Raw genomic sequence first — 21,228 nt, forward strand, 5'->3', positions numbered from 1 at the left:
TGGCCACCATAGCCTATGGTTCAGAGCCGCTTTCAAACTTATGACCAGAATCCCTGACTCAAACGGTACAGTCAGATATGTTTGAGTTTGCCACTGCTAGAACGAATTGTAGGAAGCATGTCCATACAAGAAGCAACCATTCGGCACGAGCCGAATAGGTTACTCTCGTCAAGCATCTGGGGAGCAGATCTCTTCCCAGAAGCGATGGTGAAGAAAGTCCAGTCAGAGGCTACAAGGTTGAACCAGAGCCTTAAGGACCGTTGGGGCCTTACGGCTAGGAGGAGGCAAGATCTCGCAGCTAGAGGTAAAGGGCAAAGGAAACCCAGGCGTTTCCAGCCCTACCAGAAAAAGCAGCCACGCTTTTCTCAGCAAGTTCCGGCGGTTCCCTTAGTGCAAACAGCCCAACCCCCCACTTCAAAGGCTCAATCACAGCCAATTTACGTGATCTCCCCTCAGCCTCAACCCTCCACCTCTTATGCCATCTCTCCAGCTTACAATCAAACCTTCGAGAGTCAATCTTCACAGAAGTATGACCGCTCGGGTAAGGGAGGCAGAGGTAAACGTTCCTTTCGTGGGAGAGGATCGGGGGTCCCAATAGGGGAAAAACAACTTCAGAGGAGGCCGAGGAGGTTACCAGATCCAATGAAGAACTTCAGGTAGGAGGGAGGCTGTTTCACTTTCGCCACCGGTGGAACTTCAGCAAGTGGGCTCAGAGCATTGTGTCAAAAGGCCTGGGTTGGAGCTGGTTGACGAACCCACCTCCATCCAGGCCTTTCCGTCAACTTCCTTCCAAAGAACTGACGGAGTATGCGGAGGATCTCCTTCAGAAAGGAGCTATAGCGAGAGTCAAAAGATTAAAATTTCAAGGTCGCTTGTTCAGCGTGCCAAAGAAAGGCTCACAAAAAAGAAGAGTAATCTTAGACTTGTCCCGCTTAAACTTAGCCATTCGCTGCGACAAGTTCAAGATGCTCACGATCTCGCAGGTGCGGACCTTACTTCCCCGTGGGGCCGTCACCACCTCTATCGATCTTACAGACGCTTACTATCATATCCCTATTGCAAGACACTTCCGTCCCTATCTAGGCTTCAAGATAGGCGACCAGACATTCTCCTTCAAGGTAGTTCCTTTCGGGCTCAACGTAGCACCCAGAGTGTTTACGAAGCTGGCGGAAGTAGTTGTTCAACAACTCAGATCGCAAGGGGTTATGGTAGTAGCGTATCTCGACGATTGGTTGATCTGGGCTTCAACAGTCGAGGAATGCAACAAAGCAACACTGAAAGTGATTCAGTTCCTGGAATATCTAGGCTTCAAGATAAACAGGACCAAATCAAGACTCACTCCAGAGTCAAACTTTCAGTGGCTAGGCATTCAATGGAATCTATCCTCCCATACTCTGTCGATTCCATCGTCCAAAAGGAAGGAAATAGCAAAGTCAGTCAAGCAATTTCTAAGTCACAAACTGGCTTCAAGAAGATCTCAGAAAGGATCCTGGGTTCTCTCCAGTTTGCATCAGTGACGAACATCCTAATGAAAGCCAAACTGAAAGACCTAACCAGAATTTGGCGCTCACGGGCAAATATCAGGTCCAGTCAGGGACAAATTGTCCTCAGTCCCTCTGATTCTAAAGAATCGACTTCGGCCGTGGGCGAAAGTCAAGAACCTATCGGTGTCAGTGCCCCTTCAGTTTCCTCCTCCAGGGATCACTATCCACACAGACGCGTCATTAAGCGGTTGGGGAGGATATTCCCAGTTCAAAAAGGTTCAGGGAACGTGGTCACCTCAGTTCCGTCAGTTCCAATATAAACGTACTGGAAGCGATGGCACTGTTCTTGACTCTAAAAAAAGGTTACGTCCGCCAAAGTACTACCCACATAAAGCTAGTCCTGGACAGCGCAGTGGTAGTACATTGCATAAACAGAGGAGGCTCCAAGTCACGTCATCTAAACCATGTCATGGTAGCCATATTCTCCCTGGCGGACAAGTTCAGTTGGCATCTCTCCTCCACCCATATAGCTGGAGTGAGAAACGTCATAGCAGATGCCCTATCCCGATCAGTACCTCTAGAGTCGGAATGGTCACTGGACAACAGTTCGTTCCAATGGATTCTTCAGAGAGTTCCAGGTCTACAGGTAGATCTCTTCGCATCCCAAGCGAACCACAAACTCCCGTGTATGTGGCCCCCAACCTGGACCCTCTGGCCTATGCCACGGACGCCCTGGCTCTAGATTGGAACAACTGGGAGAAGATTTATGTCTTTTCCTCCGGTGAATCTTCTCATGAAAGTGTTAAACAAACTCAGGACATTCAAGGGTCAAGTGGCTCTAGTAGCCCCAGACTGGCCGAAGAGCAATTGGTACCCTCTCATCCTGGAACTGGGTCTCCGCCCTCTTCGGATCCCCAATCCCAAGCTCTCCCAGTCAGTACAAACGAAGACTGTGTTCGCTTCCTCAGGGATTCTCAAAACCCTAACTTTATGGATTTCATGAAGTTTGCAGCGAAAAGAGATGCGAATATTGACCCTCAGAATATTCTCTTCTTGGAATCAGATAAGAGAGATTCAACTTTGAGACAGTATGATGCTGCTGTCAAAAAGTTAGCAACCTTCCTGAAAGAAGCAGATATTAAGATCATGACAATCAATTCAGCTATATCCTTTTTCAGATCCTTATTTGAAAAAGGCTTAGCAGCTAGCACAATTACGACAAACAAGTCAGCCTTGAAAAAAGATTTTTCAATTTGGATTCAACATAGACTGACAGATTCCTACTTCTCGTCTATTCCCAAGGCCTGTGCTAGACTTAGACCTTCTGTAAGGCCTACGTCAGTATCATGGTTCTTAAACGATGTTCTAAAGCTGGCTTCAGAAACCAATAATGACACATGCTCATTTATAATGCTGTTAAGAAAAACCCTATTTTTATTAAGCTTAGCCTCAGGAGCTAGAATTTCAGAACTGTCGGCTTTATCCAGAGATCCGGATCATATTCAGTTCCTTCCCACAGGGGAAGTGCGTACTTTCACCGGAACGTAGCTTTTTAGCTAAGAATGAAGATCCTTTGATGATGGTGGGAAACCATGGAAGGTACTACCCCTTCCACAAGATATATCTCTTTGCCCAGTTTCAACGTTACGAGCCTTTCTATCTAGGACCTCCTCATCCTCATCGGGTCCTCTCTTTAGGAGAGAAAAAGGTGGTACTTTATCTATTAAAGGCATCAGGCAACAAATCCTGTACTTCATTAAACAAGCCAATCCTGACTCTTTCCCAAAAGCACATGATGTCAGGGCAGTAGCCACCTCAATTAACTATTTCCAACATATGAAACTTCGATGAGTTGAAAAAGTATACTGGATGGAAATCACCGACAGTGTCAAACGTCATTACTTAAAGTCCTTGGAAGCCCTAAAATTTTCAGCAGTTGCAGCGGGTAACATAGTTTCCCCTGACTCTGACTAATCCTTAGTAGAAGATTCAGTCCTCCTTTCTACCTGCCTCACCCAACAGTTCGTCTATTCCTGCCTTGTTCATTTACGATCACCTTGTGTCTTAGCTACTTTGATGATAATATAGTGGGTGTCCCTTATTTTTTTTGCTAGGGACACTCACATTTGTGATGATTACTGATCTCGTGGATGTAATCTCCTTATTTTTATGCAAGGAGATACATCTTATCATAATGGTTACGGGTTTTGTATATTAAGTCATATACAATCTTTTATATTTTATTATTGTTGAGTTTGTTTTATTCAACTTGTATATTAATTGCTTTACATTGTTTTGATACATAAGCTTTACACAGATACCATTGTTGTACATATATGATATTTCTCCTGTATATATGTATATTACCTTAAGTTAAGAAATATTATTAGCATTAAGTATAATTAAGTAATATTTCTTTTTGTATCACTGTGTACATGTATCTTTATTAGCAATTATATTGTTTTATTTTTATTTTATCTTTTCTTTGAGACCCTTTATATTTTGTTGAATTACTTTACAATCTTGTCTATTTCTCTGGTACGATTTCGCGCAGCGACACGAGCTGAGCCCAGAAAAGGGATTTTGACGTAAGGAAAAAAATATTTCTGGGCGATTGGCTCGTGTCGCCAGCGAAATCCCGCCCTACCCATCCCATCGCCAAGATTGTCTGCTAACTTCAGGATGGCCACCAGAGGCGCAGCAGTCGGCAGCATGGGATGGAGTAGTAGTAGTAGGTGCTGCCCACTCTGTGGGTCGGCTCCCCTCTTGGGGGATTTTGTAGTGGGAGGATTCTATTGGCATTTGGCTCGTGGTAGTGGTCTCACTCGCCATAGTGTTCATACCGACACTCTCTGGGAGGGTGAGCGAGTCAGTTATATGACTACCTTTTTCTTTATTTATTTATTCTCTGGTATGTGTTAGTACATTTACCCTAGAAATAATAGATTAAAGGATATTTCGCTGGCGACACGAGCCAATCGCCCAGAAATAGATTTTTCCTTACGTCAAAATCCCTTTATTTTTTCGGAAGTTACCGCGCGCACATAACGAAAATGTTTTTTTTTTTTCATAAATTCACCATAAATCAAAATATTGTGCTAGACTTCCAATTTGTTGCAAAATAAAGGTAAATGATTGATTATTACTACAATATAAGAGTTTTAGCTTACAATTGCGCTTTTTTTACCATTTTGGTTGAGTCAAAGTTAACCAAAGGTTGATATTTTGGCACTTATCATTATTTAAAAGCTACAACCATGGGTTGTTTTTAGTTGTATTCTACATGAAATTGCGCACATTTCCATATATAAAACTTTATATAACAGCTAATTTAAAATGGTGCAAACATTACGACAATTGGACGAAAAAATTTATGATCTTTTCAGAAGTTACCGCGCGGACGTAAGGAAAAAGTTTTTTTTTATAAATTCACCATAAATCGAAATATTGTGCTAGAGACTTCCAATTTGTTGCAAAATGAAGGCAAATGATTGAATATTACTAGAATATAAGAGTTTTAGCTTACCATTGCATTTTTCGACCATTTTGGTAGAGTCAAAGTTGACCGAAGGTTGAAATTTTGGTACTTATCGTTATTTATATGAAAATATTTCAAAACCGATAAAAGCTACAACATGAGTTGTTTTTGTTGTGTTCAACATGAAATTGCACATATTTTCATATATAATACTCCATGTAATGGCTAATATAAAATGGTGCAAAAATTATGTCAAAGTGTAGAGAGAGAGAGAGAGAGAAAGTGTTACCAAACCCAGTTTGCCTGCCGCTATGGCTTTTGCTACCAAAATGAATAACGGAGACAGTGTATCCATTATTACTAGTACTACTGATCTGCTGTCTCTTAAACAAAAGACTTCAGTGTCTGGGAAGTCTGGAAACTAAGAATGTGGGCAATGAATGAGCAGTGGAGTTGTGGTGAAACAAATTGAACTAAGCATCTCACCTGACTGCTTACAGATGTTACATATGTGTAAGGATCCATAGTCAGAAATTCTGGGAAGATAACATGATCTTGCCTCTTCACAGCTGATCCATTCTCCATCCAGACGGTTCTCTTGATGTGGAAGCATAAACAACTAGGAAGCTGAAACAAAATTTTGTCTTTCACATAAGTGAATAATTATAACCTTACCTTACCTTACAAAATTCTACTTGGGTAATACTGTAAAACTGTCAATCCAATACAACAATAAAATTGATACCAAAAGTAAATTCCTACAAAGTAAATTAATGTAGTAACTTCTGCCGCTTTGACAAAACAGTACACTATCCTACAGTAACAAAACCATTTATGCAACATTTAATATCTTAAGCACAGGCAACCAAGGCTATATGACAAAGTTAGGTTCCCTCAAAAATAAATCATAGGTGATCGACTGGATAATAACGCCGGTATAACACCAGTAGTATAGGGGTTACCTTCCTAGTCACTCAAAGTAAAGAATTTATGACATGAGAGCCCATTCCCAAATGAATAGCATTTATTATTGCTTGCAATAAAAATGAAAATGATTAAACTTTAAAAGAAACAATGTTGCAGAAAAATTATATAGCGTTTGAAATGACAAGAATAGAAACAGAAATAAGAAATGACTGCACAATTACAGAAGAGACATAAGTCAAGCTCTTTTATCTTTCATGGACAATAGGTAACACACCTCAAGTGCATTAAAAAAAAAAAAAAAAAAAAAAAAAAAAAAAAAAAAAAAGCGTGATAGTTCAGGCAGTCCCCGGTTTACAACAGTTTCGGCCTACGACACTTTTCAATTACAGGTATTCTCCTACTTACGATGGGGTTAGGTTCCGAAAAACCCATCGTAAGTTGAGAAAATCATATCTCGAATATAGCCTAGCCTACACTAAGTTAATCAGTACCATATAGGCTACATGCATATATGGAAGATTAACCTACACTACACAGTACAGTGGTCCCCCCGCATTCACGGGGGATGCGTACCAGACCCCCCGTGAATAGTTAGAACCCGCGAATGTTTGGAACCCCTATAAAAATGCTAAAAACAGCCTATTTTGTTAGTTAAAACTCAAGAAAAACCCACTAAAAATTTTCCTACATGGTTTTTTTAATAGTTTTATCACAAAAAGTGCATTTTATGATAAAATTCATCAAAAAAACCAGGAATTTGTGGATATTTATCATAGAAAAATACAGCGAATGCGCGAATTTTCCGCGAATAATGCAGGGAAACGTTCCCGAGAGAAATCCGCAAATGTGTGAGTCCGTGAATCTGGAGAACGCGAATACGGGGGGTCCACTGTATACCTATACGTACATATACGGTATAGTAATTATTAATATCAGCTAATTCGGGTGGTTCAATGCAGATTGACTTATGATAATTAAGTATAAACAAATTTAATAATAAGAACAAGAATCAGACTAGTGTAAAGGGTACTCACCAAGATTCGGTCCGTTGTCGGCATACATGATCGGTGTCCGGCTGTTCATGGCTACGTATAAACAAAGATTGAAAGAGGAGGAGGATGATAAAACAGCAGGATCATCAATTCGCTCCTCTTCAGATAGAATTTCTTCTTCTGTTAGTTCAGGTCTTTCTAGGATACATCTGTTCCGAGACGTACAGGATCGAGTCTCAAGTGAGGGGGTAGGGCGGGGGGAAGCTGAAGGCACTGGAGTCGTTCTCTTGAAAAAATAATCCATTGTAGGTTGCACAGTGCATTTTTTTCGCTCTTCATAAATTAATCGGTAATATGCAACATTGTCTTGATGAGCCCTCTGAACTTTGGCAAACCGTTCCTCGTCCCCATCCATTTCACTTAAAAGTTTCAGTCCTTGATTAAATAAAGCAAATGCCTCTGCGAGTTTTTTAGTCGTAAATGTTCGCTCCGGCTCTTCTTTTATTTCTTCTTCCTCTTCTGCTTTTTTTTTCTCTCTTCTGCAAGTGCAATTAAATCCTCTGCCGTTAACTCTACATCTTACACATCTTTAAGTTCTTGGATATCTTCCTCATCAATTTCTAAATCTAAACTTTTCCCAAGTATCAAGATCTTTTTATTGATTTCGACTACTTCTTCATTCTGATCGAAATCTTTAAACGAGTTCACATAAACTTTTATCAGATTTTTCCAGACCCCATTCATACACTTTCTTTACCTCCTTCCATGCCCTTCCAATGTTCATAATGGAGTTAAGAACACTAAATTCTTTCCAGAAAGTTCTGAGATCTTTCTCCTCGTTATCTGTAGCCTGAACAGCCTGCACAAACGTGTTCCGTAGATAATACGCCTTGAACATAGCCACAGCACCCTGATCCATGGGTTGGACGAGAGAAGTTGTGTTGGTGGCAGAAACACAACTTTTACATTCTCGTTAATATCTCCGATGTGCTGAGGGTGGCCAGAAGCATTGTCGAGAATCAGAAGAATTTTGAAGGGGGATGTTATTTTTCCTACAATAATCTTTCACTTCCGGAATGAAGCAATGAACGAACTAGTCTTCGAACAGCATTGCAGTCATCCACGCTTTTTTATTATGACGGTAACGCACAGGGAGTGTATGCTTGTCAACGTTTCTTAATGCCCTCGAATTTTCTCAGTGATAAATCATAAAGGGCTTAAGTTTATACCCAGCCACATTTCCCCCAAGCAGAAAAGTCAATCGATCCTTGTATGCCTTAAACCCGGGGATCGCTGTTGCTTCTTTGTGGATGTAGGACCGTTGTGGCATACGCTTCCAATAAAGCCCGGTTTTGTCAACATTAAAGATTTGCTCTGGCAAGTACCCTTCATTAACGACGATTTCGTTTAAAGGAACCTTAAATTTAGCTGCTCCGTCGACATAAGCGCTTGCTGCTTTCACCGCTAATTTTCACAGTATGGCGGTTCTTGAAACGACGAAACCATCCAGCACTTGCTGCAAAACTTTTGTTGTGGTTATCATCATACTTCTTCTTCAGTTCTTCAAAAAGCATGCATGCCTTTTTCTGAATGGTCAAGAGGGCGAGTGGCATACGCTTTTGTATTTGGTCCTCCATCCACGTGACCAGTAACTGCTCCATTTCTTCCAAAGGCCCTATCCTCTTCTTTGACATAACCGTTGAATGAACAGAAGCAGATACCTTTACAGCATCCATTACATGTTTCTTGTCCTTTAGGATGGTGGATACCGTTGATTGCGACAAACGTTCGTCACGTGCGATAACCATGACTGCCTTTCCACCTTCACGCTGGTTGATTATCTTCAATTTCTGCTCCAAAGTGATGGATTGCCTCTTCTTTTTTGCACTACCAGCAAGAGATCTATTTGGTTGTTTAGTAGACATAGTTTTTTGTTTTGGTTTACTTAAAAAACTCACAAAAAGCACAAACGAACACTAACCTAATCTTACTTGGTTCAGAGCGAGAGCAAGTGAGGTCGGACTTGTGTCGTTGGCTGCCAGCCTCTCGCTTTCGGGCCAACCTATAGTACAGCGTAGTATGCTGCTGCCTGCGCTCGTTGTGCGCAAAATTAAAAATACGTATTTTCAACTTTTTTTTTCGGTATTAATTGCTAACCCCATCATAACATCGGATTATCGTAAAACGAATTATCGTAACTCAAACACTACCTGTTGTAATGGTAATTGCTTTATAGCAAAGAAAGATAAAAGAAAGGAAAACGCATCTTCGAGAAGTTCTGCAGCAAGGTGGCATTCGTGCATGTGTTGGAGGTGCCTGTTCTCAAGATGGTTCTAGAATCGGCAGGAGTGTTGGGGAACTTGACAGGCGCTGACGTGACGTGAGGAATGCCGCAATTTCTGATGTAATACTTCGTCCAGATCCTTCTAAGAAGTTCTGGTAATCTTGGGAGTCTGTGACGTTCGCCTCCAGAATGCCATATAAATACGACGGATGAAGTAGGAGGAAGCAGATCATCAGTTAGTTACAGAGTAAGAGATCACTAGTAAGAGTCACAGATCAGATCAGTGAGAGCTCAGCAGCAGAGATCAGAGATCATCCGAGAGAGATAAGAGAAGAAGGAACCGATAAAGGATCAGAGAGAAAAAGGCACTCAAAAGTTTAATCGGGATCTGGTCAAGTCGTCCGGGAGTGGACGACCGAGGCATTTCGACGTAGAGCAAGACTTCCAGAGGAGAAACGTCCTGCAAGAGGTTTAGAGAAGTTCCTGCCCTAAGAGTATCAAGAATAGACATTATTTTCTGCAATAAGGAGTCAAGAAGACGTCTGCAATCGTAGTTCTCCCTTTGTGAAGCCATCGCTTCGAGTCGCAAAACTGGCCAGCAAGTACTTGAATTACCTCACTTCTTCCGCAGTTCACGCATTGTAAGATTTTGCCTTTTTTATGTAAATAGGAGACACCATTCTGCATTTATCTGTTAGTAAGCTTGTAAATAAACCTTTGTTGTGTTAGTGTTTCTTTCTATATTCGTATCCCCAGTTTCAACTGTTGGGTGTTGAATTCTTTTTTGTTTATCATAATATCGAACCTGAAGCGGACCTCTCTCTCGGTTCATAACACCTGTATACTTATCAGAAATTATTTCCAGCTTTATGATGCATGTTCCAGGGTTACTATGCTTACGACACCGACCCAACAGAAGAAATATTACTCAACAAAGGCAAAATAATCAATACAGGCAGTCCCCGGCCTCTGTTATTATGTATGTTATGGTGCCATGACTATTATCGGCACCTTATGGCGCCAATAATCAAAACTTTACCCCTTTATGGCCCGATAAATCGCCAATTTTATGGCACTAGACAAGCACCATAAAACCTGATTGCCATTAACCAAGACCAACGGTAACCGGGGACTGCCTGTATTTGAAGTCGTCATCTTTTTTTTTTTTTTTTCTTTTTTTCAACCCATAAAAATGCAGTTTAAATAGTTTTCAATAGAACCAAAGAATTAGGATTTTTGATGATTTTCAATGATGTTTCGGCTTATGACGATTTTCGGCTTACAACGTGTCTCAAGAATGGAACCCCCATTGTCAACTGGGGACTGCCTGTATTCAAACAAGGGATGATTACATAATGATGGCTGTCTACAGAGAGAGAGAGAGAGAGAGAGAGAGAGAAGAGAGAGAGAGAGAGAGAGAGAATTAATCATTCCTCTTTGGTTGACTTAACAGTCACCAATCCTTTATACCCGACACCCTTTGGGTGCTCGCGCGAGGGTAGTAACCTCTGCATACCAATGCTAGCTTTTTTCTCTGGTATACTTAGAAACTCTTTATACTAGAAAAGTAGATAGCAGGATCCCTTTTCACCGGCGAACACAGGTCTCTCCCCAGAAATAGATTTTTCCTTCGTCAAAATCCCTTTAAAGAATATTAAACTGTTTAGTGTCATCACATTATTAAAATGAAATTTTTATAATAAATTAAAGTTTTACATATACATAATATGTACTTACCAAGCTATTACATAGCTATAGATTCCACTTGCACATCAGCTCAAATTTAATAGCCACAGTAGCGCCTCTTTATTGCTTTTTTGTAGGTGACAGGCCCGCCCACTATCAGGGAAAGAATAGGAACAACAAAGCAGAAGAGCTCAATTTATTTACGCCCTTATGTTCACGAGAGGAGAGGAGGGGGCTCCGATTTGTAAATACTTGGTAAGTATATATAAAACTTATTTTATTATAAAAATATCATTTTCATATAAGTAACTTTCCAGGTAATTACAAAGCTGAATCTTACATTGACATGGGGTGGGATACATGGACACTTCTTTCCCACTGCTATCCATACACTAAGGGGTCGATTGCCTGATGCGCCTTCTCCACTGCCTTCTATCAAAGGCATCATCCTCCACCAAACCTCTTCTCTCCATATCTTCCTTCACTTTATCTCGCCATCAAATTCTCAGTCTCCCTCAGTCTAACAGGTTCCTTCCAAGCCCTCTCCACTCCCTCCTCATCATCCATCCTCAACACATGTCCATACCATCAACTGACTCTCTTATTACCTCTGTAATCTTTACTAAGCCTGTGCCCTTTCTTATTTCATAATTTTCCAATCTCTTAAGCAGCAATATTCCCATAATCCACCTCAGCATTCTCATTTCTGTTCTCTCAAGCTTTTCTTTTTAGAACCCATGTTTTCTAATCCATATATTAACACTGGTCTTATCACTGTGCTATAGATCTTGACTATAGCACGGTGATAGGACCAGTATTAATGTATGAATTGGAAATATGGGATACACGGACACATTCTACTCCAAAACATTCAGTAATGGTAATGAATTTGAAATACAAATAAAAGTTGCTAGCATTGATACAATGCTTATTGTTCCTTACCTGGTAAAAGAGCTATTGCAGGTGATTACTGCCTCTGGTTAGTGCTCATCTTAACCTGTAATGGAAAGGCACCAGAGGCGTGGAGCACCTCTACTTCAAATGGGGACTTTGCAGCAAAGGAAAAGTCTGATGGCTCGCAAAGTTTAAAAAACAGGTGCCCTTGATCTAGGCACAGTACCAAACAACCAGTCACTAAACAATGCTGTCATCTACTCTGAAATAAAAACCACCACCCATCCACTAAAGACTGGTGGGCACTCCAAGTACACTCGGCAAGGAAAGTCAGATTACAGATTTTTAAATCTTCAGACATATATTGCTCAATAATGCCACACCTGGCAACTTAAGAAAGGGGGCAGAGCTTCAAAATCAAAGTGGTTGTTGCTTTCTAGATTTCCATCAACTTTACACCATAAATATTCTGTAGAAGTCCTATAATTATTTATACTTGAACGTAGAAACAGGCTTTACATTATTCGTTAATGTTAGTTTGGTAACGTCAGTTCAGGGTAGAATAGCGATCATCCTTTTACAAAAACTACTGTGAAACCTTACTTTAAGTAATGTTTGACACTAAACTGACATACAATTTATGCGTAATTGATGACGGATCTTAAAAAATGAGAGAAAATGTTTTAAAATTTGGGTTGTAGTTGTAAAAATCGTGAGGAACAATACAGAGAAGAATGAAATATTATGACGAGAGAGATAGCATGCAAGCATAGGCCTATCAATAGAGATACTTAATTCATTATATTTACTTTGAGAGACTGAGTGATAATATTTTTTCAAATGTTTCAAAAGTGGAGAGAGAGAGAGAGAGAGAGAGAGAGAGAGAGAGAGAGAGCATAGGCCTATCCATAGAGATACTTAATTCATTATATTTACTTAGAGAGAGAAGAGAGAGAGAGAGAGAGAGAGAGAGAGAGAGAGAGAGAGAGAGAGAGAGAGAGAGAGAATAGGCCAATCCTTAGAGATACGTACTTAATTCATTATATTTACTTAGAGAGAGAGAGAGAGAGAGAGAGAGAGAGAGAGAGAGAGAGAGAGAGAGAGAGAGAGAGAGAGAGAGAGCAAAATCTGATGATGTGAAAGCATAGGCCTATTTATAACTACAGTGGAACCTTGACATACGAAAGTTCCAACTTACGAAAAATTCAAGTTATGAAAGCAAATACGAAGATTTTTTTTGCCTTGCCTCTGCATACGAAAATAATTCAGGTTACGAAAGGTTGTTACTGTAAAGTCCTGAGATTCGCCCGGACCACTGAGAACAATTTTAAAACTCGTGCGCCGCCAACTGAGTAGACTCGCCACCATCCTCCCGCTCTCCCATTGGTTCCTGATGCTAGTCACCACCATAAGTTCCTGCTCTCCTATTTGTCAGCATCTCTCCCATCGCGCATCTACGTAAAGGCGTTCTTCGGTCACTCCGTAGCAGCATTGTTATCGTAAGCACGCAGAATTCCTTCGTTCATATACGATTTCGTTTGTTAACCCCCGCAAGACGCGGTAAATTTGAATGGCGGGTGGTGCGTACGTAGCTAAAATTGATACGCTGATCTGCACGGGTTACGCACACTTAATTAATTGTAGTTTATTGTTAATATCTTCTTTATTACTTACTATTTTCACTTCAAATAAATTGCAAGTTCAAGGCAGAACCTTTCTATATGAAATGGACACCTTTTAAATTGTATTATTCCCTTCTCTATATTTTTTCTAGATTTTCCTTTATTATCCAAAATTTGGTCAATATTCTCAGCATTAGTGAAGACAAATTTTGTATCCTAATTTCATAAATGACTGCTTGATCAATTTACGTAAACTTGATGCTATAATATTCCAAATTTACTTGTCATTCATGGGAAAGCAAAAGCAGATGGATATACAACATTTTCAGAACATTTTTAGAGTATAATTCATAACTACTCAACACACTGGCACTCAACTCAAAACACCTCTGAACTTATGTGAAATATGCCTTGTTCAGTAACACAGCACAAACAAGTATTGGTATATATATATATATATATATATATATATATATATATATATATATATATATATATATATATATATATATATATATATATATATATAATATACAGGCCGGTCCCCGGGTTACGACGGTTCGGCTTACGACGTTCCGAGGTTACGACGCTTTTTCTTAAATATTCAATGGAAAAATCCGTCCTGGGTTACGACGCTTGTTCCGAGGTTACGACGCTGACGCTTCCAGACGCTCCTGAAGTTAACCGACGCTTTTAAAAAACGCATACTATGATAATAATCCTTTATAGTTTAGCACAGTATATTAATAAAAATCAGTTTCTGGTTAGATTACAACAAAAAATTTGAGGTTATGATGATTTTCAACACTTTTTATGTCGTATTTTTCGATGTTTTTTAGTGACGCCTCATATGCGGAACTAGTTTCCGAGCGAATGAATACATACTAGCTTGCGGTGCGCAAGTTTACATATAACAGTCCAAAAGCGCAAATAATGAAAAAATCATTGCTTGTTTCCAGTAATAATATACAAAACGAAGTTTATGGTTGAGATTACAACGCAAATTCCAAGTATCCAAAGAGAGACATTATCCAGTAATTTGATCAGAGAGAGAGAGAGAGAGAGAGAGAGAGAGAGAGAGAGATGGAGGAGAGAGAGAGAGAGAGAGAGAGCGTCTTCTGACGCTCCGAGTTAAGGACAGAGAAGTGTTCGTTTCGTTAAAACGGAAAGGCCCTCTGACTCATGCCAGTAAATGTTTTTTGTTGATACAAATTATATAAAGCCTATTTACAGATACGTTTACTTTAATTAGTCTACCATATGATACGTGAATAGTAATCAACTGTTCTTGTAGCCCTCAAGATTTGGCAAAATCGAAATATCCAAAGAGAGACATTATCCAGAGTAAATTTGATCAGAGAGAGAGAGAGAGAGAGAGAGAGAGAGAGAGAGAGAGAGAGAGAGAGAAGCCTTCCTTGGCAACAATGGTCCCGGGGATTGACGTAACGTTTATTTTCTGAACAGATAGGACAGAGAAGTGTCGTTTCATTAAACGGCCTCTGACTCATGGCATGGAATGTTTTGTTGATACTAATATAAGCCTATTTAAATATACGTTTACTTTAATTAGTCTATATGATACATAATATGTAATCAGCTGTTCTTGTAGCCCTCAAGATTTGGCAAAATCACTCCAGGTTGTACTAAAAACTTCAAGAATGTTGTGTCACCAGAGGATTACAATAGTTTTTACCTTCAAGAACCAGCATTCTTTATGAAAATAACTCCAGGTTGTACATAAAAACTACAGGAAACAACATGTAGTGTAACCCCCAAAAAAAAGGATTTACAAGTAAGGTTTTTTATAATAACTTTTATTAGTTTAAGACATATTTCCAAGCGTCGTTCCGGCTTACGACGATTTTCGGCTTACGACGCGTCTCAAGAACGGAACCCCCGTCGTAACCCGGGGACTGCCTGTATATATATACGTATATATATATATATATATATATATATATATATATATTATATATATATATATAGTATATATAGAACGTGAGTGCATGCACATGTTCATTTATATATCTACATGTGATACAGTATACTAAACAAAAGAAAGGAAAAATATATGTACATCCATAAGTCGGTACTTACTCTTAGTTCTTCTTATGATATGAAACAAAGCATGCAGCACAAAGCCCAACATCACATTTTTTGGCATTCCCAAGTAGAGCGTACGTTTTTATCCAATATCAGCATGTAATAATTACGAAAAATAAGAATTATGATAAAGATTATCACTCGAAACCAAGACGCCAACCATGATATCTCAATGTTCATTCGAAAAAATATTAGCTTTTGCTACGAATTATTCCATTACTGGTAATTCCTGTTCTCACTTAAAACTTGTATTATCATTCTATCATGTCTTTATCCCATATTAACCTGTAATAATTACAAAAATAACGATAAAAGATAGTAGTTATCGAGAGCAGATCACGGAACACTCAAAACCAACGCCGAGACTGAAGTTTTCCCGGGAATTTTTGCTTTTTTCTACGTCATAAACCTTTCAACCAATTAAGTAACGGGATTCTAATGATGTCATTGTGATGTAATAACATTTAGCCAATGACACTCAAGTATTGATACGGCATCATAGAGCACGGTACTGGTGTAAGAAATCTGTCTCTGAAAGTATTGGCGCGCAGTTCAAATCGGGCCACTTAAGTGGCTCAGCGTCGGGAGTTGGGGGTTAACGTAAATTCGTGTTAGTGATTTTGCTTTGTACTTTATCGTGCTGTGTGAGGACTTAATTAGTACATAACTTAGTTACTGAAGTTCACAGAAAGAAGAGGATGCTTTCTATGGAGACAAAAATGGAGATTATCAAGAAGTATGAGGCTGGCATGTGGTTGAGTGTGATCGCTAAGGAATATGGCTGAAATCCGTCGACGATAGGCACCATACTTAAACAGAGGGAAGCCATCAAAGCAGCCACACCTTCCAAGGGCCTGACTATTTTGTCCAACAAGAGGAGCCACGTGCATGATGAGATGGAGAGGCTGCTTCTTGTATGGATTGAGGACAAAGAAATCGCTGCCGATACGATAACCAAGACGGCAATCTGCCAGAAGGCCAGCGCTATTTTCAGCGATTTGATTGCCCAGGCCGAAAAGAGAGAGAGAGAGAGAGAGAGAGAGAGAGAGAGAGAAAAAAAATTATAGCATTGGTGACAGACTTGTGATGGGGAAAGGCAGAAGAAAGAGCGTTGAATCTGTGCACAGATACCTGGGAAAAAGGGTGATATGGCTGCGAAGATTGTACTGCACTACACTAGATAAAATTTGAAGGATCATAGTATTCAAGTTAATTCTTAAAGAAATTCATACCCTAATCTTGATTTCATTCGACAGTTGCTGTAAGATTTAGATTGTAAAAGACGTGAAAAATTTCAAACACAGGCTGCGGTCATTCTTGCTCTCTTAACCCTTAAACGCCGACTGGACGTATTTTATGTCGACATTTTTTGTCTCTCGGGTGCCGACTGGACGTATTTTACGTCGACATACAAAAGTTTTTTTTTTAAAATTCGCGGAAAAATACTTTTAGGCCTACCAGCCGAAAAGTCTTGAATCACGCGCCTTGGGGGATGCTGAGAGTTCACGGATCAAGGTGTTTTGTTTACAATCGTTACGCAGGCGCGCAAGCGCGAATTTCTTTCTTGCCGCACTAAAAAGTATCTGTGACACATCTCAAAAATTATTTCATCACTTTGACATAATTTTTTTACCATTTTAAATTAGCCGTTACATGTACGTACTATTATATATGAAAATGTGCGCATTTTTATGTAGAATACAGCAACAAAATACTCATGATTGTATCTTTCATCAGTTTTGAGATATTTTCATATAAATAACGATAAGTGCCAAAATTTCAACCTTCGGTCAACTTTGACTCTACCGAAATGGTCGAAAAACGCAATTGTAAACTAAAACTCTTATATTTTAGTAATATTCAATCATTTACCTTAATTTGGCAACTAATTGGAAGTCTCTAGCACAATATTTCGATTTATGGTGAATTTATGAAAAAAACTTTTTTCTTACGTGCCGCGCGGTACTCTTCCGAAAAAAATCATACATGCGATTGTGGTAATGTTTGCACCATTTTAAATTAGCCGTTACATAAAGTTTTATATATGAAAATGTGCGCAATTTCATGCACAATACAACTAACAACAACCCATGGTTGTAGCTTTTATCAATTTTGAAATATTTTCATAATAAAAAATGATAAGATGACAAATTTCAACCTTCGGTCAACTTTGACTCTACGAAATGGTCGAAAAAACGCAATTGTAAGCTAAAACGCTTCATTTTCTTATAGTATATTTAAGCATTTACCTTCATTTTGCAACAAATTGGAAGTCTCTAGCACAATATTTCGATTTATGGTGAATTTATGAAAAAAACAAAAATAACATTTTCTTTACACGTGCCGCGCAGTAACTCTTCCGAAAAAATCATACGTGCGATTGTGGTATGTTGCACCATTTTAAATTAGCCGTTACATAAAGTTTTATATATGAAAATGTGCGCAATTTCATGTATAATACAACAAAAAAGTTGAAGGTTGTAGCTTTTCTCATTTTTGAAATATTTGCATATAAATCACGATAAATAGAAAAAAAAAACCACGTTCGGTCAAATTTGACTCTACCAAAATGGTGGAAAACGCAATTGTAAGATAAAACTCTTACAGTCTAGTAATATTCAGTCATTTACCTTTATCGTGAAACAAATTCGAAGTCTCTAGCACAATATTTAAATTTATGGTGATTTAAAAAAAAAAACCCCTTTGTTTCCTTCCCTCCGCGCAGCGGATTCTCCGCCACAAATCTCCGAAATGCGTAAGTTCCCATTCTCGGAATATTTGCTCCGTTTCATATTAGGCATTTCATAGAGTTTTATATATGAAAATGTGCGCAATTTCATGTGGAATAAAACAAAAAATATTTGAAAGTTGTAGCTTTTCTTATTTCCAAAATAATTGCATATAAAAAATATATACAGGCAGTCCCCGGGTTACGACGGGGGGTTGCGGGTTTCCGTTCTTGAGACGCGTCGTAACCCGAAAATTGTCGTAACGCCCGGAACGACGGTTTTGGAAAAATATGTCTTAAACTAATTAAAAAGTTATAAAACCTTACTTGTAATCCTTTGGTTACACTACATGTTGTTTCCTGTAGTTTTATGTACAAACCTGGAGTTTATTTCATAAAAAAATTCTGGTTCTTGAAGGTAAAAACTATTGTAATCCTCTGGTGACACTACATTCTTGAAGTTTTATGTACAACCTGGAGTGATTTTGCCAAATCTTGAGGGCTACAAGAACAGTTGATTACTATTTACGTATCATATAGACTAATTAAAGTAAACGTATCTTTAAATAGGCTTATATATTAGTATCAACAAAACATTTCCTAGCATGAGTCAGAGGCCGTTTAACGAAACGAACACTTCTCTGTCCTTAACTCTCTCTCTCTCTCTATCTCTCTCTCTCTCTCTCTCTGATCAAATTACTGGATAATGTCTCTCTTTGGATACTTGGAATTTGCGTTGTAATCTAACCAGAAACTTCGTTTTGTTATTATTACTGGAAACAAGCAATGATTTTTTCATTATTTGCGCTTTTGGACTGTTATATGTAAACTTTGCGCACCGCAAGCTAGTATGTATTCATTCTCGCTCGTAAACTAGTTCCGCATATGAGGCGTCACTAAAAACATAGAAAAAATACGACTTTATATAAAGTGTCGAAAATCATCATAACCTCAAAATTTTTGTTGAAATCTAACCAGAAACTTATTTTTATTAATATACTGTGCTAAACTATTAAGGATTTTTATCATAGCATGCGTTTTTTAAAAGCGTCGTTAACTCGGAGCGTCGGAAGCGTCAGCGTCGTAACCTCGGAACAAGCGTTGTAACCCAGGACGGATTTTTCCATTAAATATTTAAGAAAAAGCGTCGTAACCTCGGAACGTCGTAAGCCGGAACCGTCGTAACCCGGGGACCGCCTGTATATAAAAAAATTCAACATTCGGTCAACTTTAACTCGTCAGATATGGTCGAAAACTGCATTTGTAAGCTAATATTCTTACAGTATAGTAATATTCAATCATTTGTCTTCATTTTGAAAGAAATTGGAAGTCTCTAGGACAATATTTAGATTTATGGTGAATTTTTTGAAAAATTATTTGTTGTTTACGTCTGCGCGTTACGAATTCATGCATTATTTTGTGATAATATTTTCTCTGTGTTGCTTTTATCGTTTTACAATGTGTTATATACCAAAATGATTGCAATTTAGTGTACATTACAACAAAAGAAAAAGTAACTTGTTACCTTTAACCGTTTTGCGCACAGCGCGATTTAAATACAATTATATATGAAATTTTGTTTTTGCGCTATCATATATCGCATTATTTATATATAATAATGATAATCTTTTTAATTTCTGATGGTTGCATACTAAACTTCAGGCAATGAAAAAAAAAGGAGCCAAAAATGAACTCTTAATCTTGAAAACTAAGCGCGCTGTGATTTTTTGAAAAAAATATTTTTTCCGCTTCCGCGCTCACTCTGAAACGTCTCCGGCACACGGGAGACATTTTTTTTTTTACCGCTTCGGCGTTTAAGGGTTAATATAGTCTGTACTTTTGAAAACCGATTTTCATCCACAAATCATTCACGGAAATTGCTGTGTCAAGTAAAAAAAATTTTATCACAAATAAGTCAATATGTATTGCATGGACAATTAATATTTTAATATATAGTGCAAAAAATGCTGATGTGTTGGGAGATCTTTGAGCCTCGCAGCAAAGTAACGGTTATGTAGACTAACTACGAACTGCTTTGTAACGGGAGCATAGCCAAAAAATCTTTCAGCTGACATGCTACTTTAACCTTGATAAAGATTTATTTTTAAAGACAGTAGCTTTGTAAACAGCAACTAGCATTCGATCCATGTCACCCTTAAAGTAATCCAAGTGTGAAATCAGTTACGCAAGACAGTATCCTGTGACTTGCGCTTTCCCGTTTGAAGTTCTAGGGCTCCTCCTCACATCATAGAAAATGCTCTTGCGGATGCAACTAGATTTGCTCAACCTACCTTAGCCGTTGCAACATGGACTGCCATTGACGTCAGCTAACTTTAAACGCTTTGGAATACAAACATAAATTTGTAGAAACTAAAACAATTACATTCACCAGTTACAGTGATGCAATAATATCCCCGTTCACAAGGAAAACAAATAAATATTATCCTTGTGATACATAGTACTACAATCAGAAATTCACATTCTATTTACCAGATCTCTATGAACGAATCCATCTTAGAAATTCCAATTACTTCGGACATATATCATGTTTTTAAGTATCTGAATGGTTTTGTATTGCAGTTTTAACTTATATAATTTGCACTGTATTTTCATATTCTAGAGTAAATTTAGCTAGATTATGTCTTTTCAGTAAAAACAAATGGGAAATTCGATGAACGAAAGCTAATGAAAACTGTATCCTGACTTTTCTTGCCAAGTGTACATAGTACCCCCAAGCTCCCCAATGACTCGACACCCTACATCAAGGCAAAGAGGCCAAGGATAAAAGGAATTCTCCCTTTGCCTCTTCCCCCCCAATACCATGCCAGCCACTGATAATGTCCCCAAGGTATTGCAATTCTCATACACAGTTTCTATCACTTTAATAGAGCGAAGCAAAAATAGACTTACACTTCCAGTAAGTCAACTGTACAATTGAAGAGAGAGACATATGTATTGTGCCTGAAAGCATACGAAGTAGCCACTGCTCTGATGTTGTGTGCTTTCACCTTAAAGGAAGGCACAATGTCC

General features: G+C 38.7%; 1 protein-coding gene across 1 annotated transcript in view; it reads right to left on the reverse strand.

The window, feature by feature from the left end:
* Positions 1-21,228, reverse strand: part of LOC135215609 (ubiquitin carboxyl-terminal hydrolase 30-like) — a gene marked incomplete in the record, with an annotated part of 167,069 nt that overhangs the window by 37,359 nt on the left and 108,482 nt on the right. Inside the window, 1 exon segment of the mRNA XM_064250505.1 lies at positions 5,449-5,589. Coding sequence (XP_064106575.1) covers positions 5,449-5,589 — 141 coding nt within the window.

The sequence above is a fragment of the Macrobrachium nipponense genome, chromosome 5 (assembly GCF_015104395.2).
Source record: "Macrobrachium nipponense isolate FS-2020 chromosome 5, ASM1510439v2, whole genome shotgun sequence".
In the NCBI taxonomy this organism is placed as follows: domain Eukaryota; kingdom Metazoa; phylum Arthropoda; class Malacostraca; order Decapoda; family Palaemonidae; genus Macrobrachium; species Macrobrachium nipponense.